General features: G+C 47.1%; 1 protein-coding gene across 1 annotated transcript; it reads right to left on the reverse strand.

The window, feature by feature from the left end:
• Positions 1-6,258: 6,258 nt before the first annotated feature.
• LOC138297065 (methionine--tRNA ligase, mitochondrial-like) lies at positions 6,259-7,806 on the reverse strand. The gene is given in 1 exon segment (XM_069236573.1): positions 6,259-7,806. A coding segment is annotated over 1 exon segment (1,548 nt).
• Between the last annotated feature and the right edge of the window lie 1,189 nt (positions 7,807-8,995).

Consider the following 8,995-nt stretch of genomic DNA (forward strand, 5'->3'; position numbering starts at 1 on the left):
TCTTCTGTCCAGTCGAAGCTTCTTTGCACCCGCAGCTGGCATTTCCTGGGCATCTGCCCATCTCCGACTTGCTTGTGACTTTTGGACTTGGTCCCCTTGTTCCACAGGTACCCTAGATTGGAAATCCACAGTTGTTGCATTGCTGGTTTGTGTCTTTCCTGCATTATTCCTCTAACACTACTCTTTTGTTCTTAGGGGAACTTTAGTGCACTTTGCACTCACTTTTCAGGGTCTTGGGGAGGGTTATTTTTCTAACTCTCACTATTTTCTAATAGTCCCAGCGACCCTCTACAAGGTCACATAGGTTTGGGGTCCATTCGTGGTTCGCATTCCACTTCTGGAGTATATGGTTTGTGTTGCCCCTATCCCTATGTTTCCCCATTGCATCCTATTGTAACTATACATTGTTTGCACTGTTTTCTAAGACTATACTGCATATTTTTGCTATTGTGTATATATATCTTGTGTATATTTCCTATCCTCTCACTGAGGGTACACTCTAAGATACTTTGGCATATTGTCATAAAAATAAAGTACCTTTATTTTTAGTATAACTGTGTATTGTGTTTTCTTATGATATTGTGCATATGACACTAAGTGGTACTGTAGTAGCTTCACACGTCTCCTAGTTCAGCCTAAGCTGCTCTGCTAAGCTACCATTATCTATCAGCCTAAGCTGCTAGACACCCTATACACTAATAAGGGATAACTGGGCCTGGTGCAAGGTGCAAGTACCCCTCGGTACTCACTACAAGCCAGTCCAGCCTCCTACAGATGGGCACCATCTGTGCCCATCAAAGCATTTCCAGAGGCTGGGGGAGGCTACTCCTCCCCAGCCCTTCACACCTATTTCCAAAGGGAGAGGGTGTAACACCCTCTCTCAGAGGAAATCCTTTGTGCTGCCTTCCTGGGCCAGGGCTGCCTGGAACCCAGGAGCGCAGAAACCTGTCTGAGGGGTTGGCAGCAGCAGCAGCTGTAGTGAAGACCCTGGAAAGGCAGTTTGGAAGTACCCAGGTTCTGCGCTAGAGACCCGGGGGATCATGGAATTGTCCCCCCAATACCAGAATGGTACTGGGGAGACAATTCCATGATCTTAGACATTTTACATGGCCATGTTCGAAGTTACCATTGTGACGGTATACATAGGGAGTTACATATGTATAGTGCACGCGTGTAATGGTGTCCCCGCACTCACAAAGTCCGGGGAATTTGCCCTGAACAATGTGGGGCCACCTTGGCTAGTGCCAGGGTGCCCACACACTAAGTAACTTTGCACCCAACCTTCACCAGGTGAAGGTTAGACATATAGGTGACTTATAAGTTACTTGTGTACAGTGGTAAATGGCTGTGAAATAACGTGGACGTTAGTTCACGCAGGCTGCAATGGCAGGCCTGTGTAAGAATTGTCAGAGCTCCCTATGGGTGGCAAAAGAAATGCTGCAGCCCATAGTGATCTCCTGGAACCCAAATACCCTGGGTACCTCAGTACCATATACAAAGGAATTATAAGGATGTTCCAGTATGCCAATGTAAATTGGTGAAATTGGTCACTAGCCTGTTAGTGACAATTGTGAAAGAAATGAGAGAGCATAACCACTGAGGTTCTGGTTAGCAGAGCCTCAGTGAGACAGTTAGTCATCACACAGGTAACACATACAGGGCACACTTATGAGCACTGGGGCCCTGGCTGGCAGGGTCCCAGTGACACATACAACTAAAACAACATATATACAGTGAAATATGGGGGTAACATGCCAGGCAAGATGGTACTTTCCTACACAACCCCCCCCCCCAAACGAAGGACAATAAGACTAGCCATGACCTGATAAGTCTTCATTGTCTAAGTGGAAATATCTGGAGAGTCCATCTGCATTGGAGTGGGTACTCCCAGGTCTATATTCCACTGTATAGTCCATTCCCTGTAGAGATATGGACCACCTTAACAATTTAGGGTTTTCACCTTTCATTTGTTTTAGCCAAAGTAGAGGTTTGTGGTCTGTCTGAACAATGAAGTGAGTGCCAAAGAGGTATGGCCTCAACTTCTTCAGTGCCCAGACCACAGCAAAGGCCTCCCTCTCTATGGCAGACCAACGCTTTTCTCTAGGGGTCAACCTCCTGCTGATAAAAGCAACAGGTTGATCCTGGCCCTCAGAATTAAGTTGTGATAAGACTGCCCCTACCCCTAATTCAGATGCATCTGTTTGGACCATTAATTTCTTGGAGTAACAGGGGGTTTTCAGCACAGGTGCAGAGCACATGGCCTGCTTCAGCTCCTCAAAAGCTTTCTGACAGTTTGCTGTCCATAATACCTTCTTAGGCATTTTCTTTGATGTGTGGTCATTAAGAGGGGCTGCAATGGAGCCATAGTTCTTAATGAACCTCCTATAGTACCCAGTGAGGCCTAAAAAGGCTCTCACCTGAGTCTGAGTTGTAGGGGGAACCCAATCTATAATAGTTTGGATCCCCTGAAGTGGTGCACTCCCCTGAAGTGGTTCAATCTGTTCTCCACCTACCAGGTGTCCCAGATAAACCACCTTCCCCTGCACTATCTGGCACTTTGAAGCCTTGATAGTGAGGCCTGCCTTTTGCAGGGCCTCCAAAACTTTCCATAGGTGGACCAGGTGATCAGCCCAGCTGGAGCTAAAGACAGCTATATTATCTAGATATGCTGCACTAAAAGCTTCCAGCCCTTGCAGGACTGTGTTCACCAACCTCTGAAAAGTGGCAGGTGCATTTTTCAATCCAAAAGGCATTACTGTAAATTGGTAATGACCTCCAATGGTTGAAAATGCAGTTTTTGCTTTTGCATCTTCTGATAACTTGATCTGCCAATACCCTGCAGTCAAATCAAAAGTGCTTAGATGCTTGGCAGATGCCAGTGTATCTATTATCTCATCTGCCCTGGGTATAGGGTGAGCATCAGTTTTGGTTACCTGGTTGAGACCTCTGTAGTCTACACAAAACCGCATTTCCTTCTTTCCATCCTTGGAATGAGGTTTTGGTACAAGTACCACAGGAGAAGCCCATGGACTTTCAGAGTGCTCAACCACTCCCAGTTCAAGCATTTTCTGCACCTCTTGCTTTATGCAGTCTCTGACATGGTCAGGCTGCCTATAGATCTTACTTTTGACAGGCAAGCTGTCTCCAGTATCTATAGTGTGCTCACACCAAGAAGTGGTACCTGGCACAGTAGAGAAGAGTTTAGAAAACTGACCCAGGAGATTTATGCAGTAGTCTTTCTGCTCAGCAGTAAGACAATCTGCCAGAACTACACTTTCCACTAGAGCATCTTGTTCTGTGGAAGAGAAGAGATCAGGGAGAGGGTCACTCTCTTCTTCCTGTCCCTCATCAGTTGCCATGAGCAGGGTGAGATCCGCCCTGTCATAGTAGGGTTTCAGGCGATTGACATGGAGCACCCTAAGGGGGCTCCTGGCAGTGCCTAAGTCTACTAAGTAGGTGACTTCACCCTTCTTTTCAACAATTCTGTGGGGTCCACTCCATTTGTCTTGGAGTGCTCTTGGGGCCACAGGCTCCAAGACCCACACTTTCCGCCCTGGTTGGTACTGAACCAAAACAGCCTTCTGGTCATGCCATTGCTTTTGGAGCTCTTGGCTGGCCTGAAGGTTTTTACTGGCCTTTTTCATGTACTCAGCCATCCTTGATCTGAGGCCAAGTAAATAGTCCACTATGTCTTGCTTTGGAGTTTGGAAAGGTTGTTCCCAACCCTCCTTAACAAGTGTTAGAGGACCTCTCACAGGGTGTCCAAATAGGAGTTCAAAGGGGCTGAAGCCCACTCCTTTCTGGGGTACCTCCCTGTAAGCAAAAAGGAGGCAATGTAACAGGATATCCCATCTCCTGCGGAGTTTTTCAGGGAGTCCCATAATCATGCCTTTGAGAGTTTTGTTAAATCTCTCCAGCAGTCCATTTGTTTGTGGATGATAGGGTGTGGTGAACTTGTATGTAACAACACACTCCTTCCACATGGCCTTTAAGTAAGCAGACATGAAATTGCTTCCCCTGTCTGATACCACCTCTTTTGGGAAGCCCACCCTGGAAAAGATTCCCAGGAGGGCCTTTGCCACTGCCGGAGATGTAGTGGTCCTTAGAGGAATTGCTTCAGGATATCTGGTGGCATGGTCCACTACCACCAAGATAAACCTATTGCCTGAAGCAGTAGGAGGGTCAAGGGGGGCAACTATGTCAACCCCTACCCTTTCAAATGGAACCCCAACCACAGGCAGTGGAATAAGGGGTGCCTTTGGGGTGCCACCTGTTTTGCCACTGGCTTGACAGGTTTCACAGGACTTACAAAATTCCTTTGTGTCCTCTGACATTCTAGGCCAATGAAACAAGGGAACAAGCCTGTCCCAAGTTTTCATTTGCCCCAAATGTCTAGCTAAGGGAATGTCGTGGGCTAGAGTTAGGAGGAACTTTCTGTACTCCTGAGGAATCACCAATCTCCTGGCAGCTCCAGGTTTTGGATCCCTTGCTTCAGTGTACAAGAGATTGTCCTCCCAGTAAACTCTGAGAGAGTCACTGAATTCCCCATTTGCTTGTTTGACAGCTTGCTGCCTTAGACCCTCTAGTGTGGGACAGGTATGCTGTGCCACGCTCAGCTCCTCCCTGGCAGGCCCCCCTTCACCCAAAAGCTCAGCAGTGTCTGCTTCCAGCTCCTCTGGTGTAGGTTCTGCACAGGGTGGAAATTCTTCTTCCTCAGAATTAGAATCCACTGTAGAGGGAGGGATAGTAGGTAGTGTTTTACCTTTACTAACCCTAGCTTTAGGGAGCACTTGGTCCATTCTTCCAGGATCCAAGTCACACTGTTATTTTTGCTTTTTGGCCTGAGTCCTGGTCAAAGCAAAAATATGCCCTGGAATGCCCAGCATTGCTGCATGAGCTTCCAACTCCACTTCTGCCAAAGCTGATGTCTCTAAATCATTTCCTAATAGACAGTCTACAGGTAAATCTGAGGCAACCACAACTTTCTTTGGGCCAGTAACCCCCCCCCCCCCCCAGTTGAGATTCACCACAGCCATGGGGTGGCTAGGAGTGTTGTTATGAGCATTGGTTACTTGGTACTGGTGACCAAGTAGGTATTGTTTAGGGTGGACCAGTTTCTCTATTACCATTGTAACACTGGCACCTGTGTCCCTGTAGGCCTGAACCTCAACACCATTTATTAGGGGTAGTTGCTTGTACTTATGCAATGTTAAGGGGACAAGCAACCAAGGTGGCTAAATTAATAGTCCCCTCAGAGACTAACACAGCCTCTGTGGTCTCCCTAATCAGACCAACCCCAACTAAGTTACCAAAAAGTGAGCCCAGCTACTCCCTTGGATTGGCTATTAGTAGGTTTGCTCCCACCACCACTGCTATTACTAGGGGCACTAGGTGTAGCAGTACGGGTTGTAGTGGTAGGAGGCTTGGTGCTTTTCTTTCGACAACTGGGATCTGTTGTCCAATGGCCTTTTATTTTACATAAATAGCACCATGGTTTCTTTTCTTTGTTTTGATTTGAAGAGGATTTGGGCACACCATCCCCACCAGGGTGTTTTTGTGGGCCTGATGAAGACTCATTTTTAGATTTGTCCCCACCCTTGTCAGAAGACTTACCATCCTTCTTCTTGCCATCTTTGTCACCCCCTGTATGAACTTTTCTGTTCACCCTTGTTCTGACCCATTTGTCTGCCTTCTTTCCCAATTCTTGGGGAGAGGTCAGATCAGAGTCCACCAGGTACTGGTGCAACAAATCAGACACACAATTATTAAGAATATGCTCTCTCCGGATTAAGTTATACAGGCTTTCATAATCAGTAACTTTACTGCCATGTAACCACCCCTCCAAGGCCTTCACTGAATGGTCAACAAAGTCTACCCAGTCTTGTGAAGACTCCTTTTTGGTTTCTCTGAACTTCATCCTGTACTGTTCAGTGGTTAAGCCATAACCATCTAGGAGTGCATTCTTAAGAACTTTGAAATCATTGGCATCACTTTCTTTCACAGTAAGGAGCCTATCCCTACCCTTTCCACTAAATGATAGCCATAGGATAGCAGCCCACTGCCTTTGAGGGACATCCTGTACAACACAGGCCCTCTCAAGTGCAGCAAACCACTTGTTAATGTCACCCCCCTCCTTATAAGGGGGAACTATCTTATGCAGATTCCTAGAATCATGCTCTCTTGCAGGATGACTATGGGGAATACTGCTGCTGCCACCATGGGTTTCCAACCCAAGTTTCTGTCTTTCTCTTTCTATTTCTAAGGACTGTCTATCTTTTTTTTATTTTGCAGTTTTTGTCTTTCAAGTCTATTAAATAAGATGCCTGTGTCAGGGCCCAAGTTACGACCTTCAAAGGGGCAAGACTTTCCATGGTACCGTGAAAAAAACTGAAGACCTGTCAACGTCCTTTCGTGAGGCGCAAGTGCTAGCCTGGAAAGTAATTTATCTGCAATAGATGGCACAACGGGCTGGAGCAGGGTACCATACAAGCGCAGGCACTCCAGGGTCACGTAGAGGAGAGTATCCAGCCAGCACTTATCTGCCGGGTTACTCCGGTCAAGTTTCCACGGCGCGTGCCTCTGAAAGAAAGCGTTTGTCTGCTTCACCCTTACATTTATGGCTTCTAACGCTTTATAAAACTGAAAGTTTTCGTAGTAGTCGTTCACCTCGGCGGGCAAGCATTCCACAAACTCCAGCAGCTTATAGTCCTCTTCTGTCGCTCTTGGCAATACTTTCCCAGAGCGCGCCGGCCTGTCTGGAAAGCAAGCGCTGGAAAAGGAAGGGTAATTCTGGGCCAAGTTAATGGCAGGTGCAGTGCAGCGGTTCAGAAGCCCCCCAAGAGCATCTGCTAGCTCGGCGTTCAAGAGCTTTACCACTTTATCATCGTAATAATCGCAGTCTCGGTCAGGGACGCCTTGCCGCAGGAGAAAGTACCTGAAGCCATCCACTGTGAACTGGGCGCAGCAGTCCATCGGATCAACCACATTACCAAGGCTTTTCGACATTTTCTGACCGTGAACAGTCCAGTGAGAATGCACATAGATCCGCGAAGGGGGCTCTAGCCCAGCTGCCATTAGAAACGCAGGCCAGTAGATGGCATGGAATTTAAGAATGTCTTTGCCCACGACATGATGTGCACCGGGCCACCAGGACCCGTGGGCCTCGGGATAGCCAGCAATGGTGAGGTAATTGACCAGCGCGTCCAACCAAACATAGACAGTCTGAGTGTCATCACCAGGAACAGGGATACCCCACATCAGACGACCTCTTTCTCGTGATACAGAAAGGTCAGGGAGATCCTCCTGCAGTGCTTGTAGGACCAATTGGTAAAACCTATCCGGATAAATTGCGCTTGGGTTGTTCTGAAACCACTTTAACAGTGGAAGTCTAAATTTGGATAATTTAAACATATAATTTTCTTCCTTGGTCCATTGTACCTGATGTCCGCTCTCTGTGGAGATTTTCATGACATTTCCTTGTTTGTCTGAAACGTCCATGACTTGAGAATCAGCGAGGAAACTCTTGTCGGGTGTTGAATACCATCCTTCATAAACCCCTTTATAAATGAAACCTCTCTGACGTAAAATGGTTCAAAAATGTTCCACAGCTGATCTGTGACACTGCTCTGTAGTCCGGATGTAATCCGTGTAGGAGATACAGAGATGGTTAAAAACATTCTTATACTGTTTGGAGACTTCAGCACAGAATACAGAGGGGTCTTTTCCAGCAGTGTCCGCAGCTTGTTGAATTTTCAACCCATGTTCATCGGTTCTCGCTATTCGATGACGTTCGTTCGTCCTACACATCAAACTGCCTCGGGTAGGGCCGTGGACGTGACCTGGTGAAGCGAGCCGCCATCTTATGTGAGTAATTTTTGTCAGGTAAGGTTAAAAGCGATAACACGACACCGCATTCCAATACGATGCTTTTCAGAATGCGTCGACTTTTGGGGCACGCGGGCTAGTGGTTTTCAGCTCTGCTTATCTAAATCCAGCTGTTGCTTCTTGAGCTTCAGTCTGGATTGTTCCACTCTCAATCTATTGAACTCCCTTTCTAACACTCTGTCATCAGGGTGGGTGGGTGGGGCATGCCTTGTGTGAGAAGGTAGCCTCTTTCTAGCCTTGTTACCCCCACTTTTGGCCTGTTTGTGAGTGTATGTCAGGGTGTTTGTCACTGTTTTCACTGTCTCACTGGGATCCTGATAGCCAGGCCTCAGTGCTCATAGTGAAAACACTATGTTTTCAGTATGGTTGTTATGTGTCACTGGGATCCTGCTGGTCAGGACCCCAGTGCTCATAGGTTTGTGGCCTATATGTATGTGTCACTGGGACCCTGTCACACAGGGCCCCAGTGCTCATAGGTGTGCATGTATATGTTCCCTGTGTGGTGCCTAACTGTCTCACTGAGGCTCTGCTAACCAGAACCTCAGTGGTTATGCTCTCTCATTACTTTCAAATTGTCACTAACAGGCTAGTGACCAATTTTACCAATTTACATTGGCTTACTGGAACACCCTTATAATTCCCTAGTATATGGTACTGAGGTACCCAGGGTATCGGGGTTCCAGGAGATCCCTATGGGCTGCAGCATTTCTTTTGCCACCCATAGGGAGCTCTGACAATTCTTACACAGGCCTGCCACTGCAGCCTGAGTGAAATAACGTCCACGTTATTTCACAGCCATTTTACACTGCACTTAAGTAACTTATAAGTCACCTATATGTCTAACCTTTACCTGGTAAAGGTTAGGTGCAAAGTTACTTAGTGTGAGGGCACCCTGGCACTAGCCAAGGTGCCCCCACATTGTTCAGAGCCAATTCACTGAACTTTGTGAGTGCGGGGACACCATTACACGCGTGCACTACATATAGGTCACTACCTATATGTAGCTTCACCATGGTAACTCCGAATATGGCCATGTAACATGTCTATGATCATGGAATTGCCCCCTCTATGCCATCCTGGCATTGTTGGTACAATTCCATGATCCCAGTGG

This window comes from Pleurodeles waltl, chromosome 5, assembly GCF_031143425.1.
Source record: "Pleurodeles waltl isolate 20211129_DDA chromosome 5, aPleWal1.hap1.20221129, whole genome shotgun sequence".
Taxonomy (NCBI): Eukaryota; Metazoa; Chordata; class Amphibia; order Caudata; family Salamandridae; genus Pleurodeles; species Pleurodeles waltl.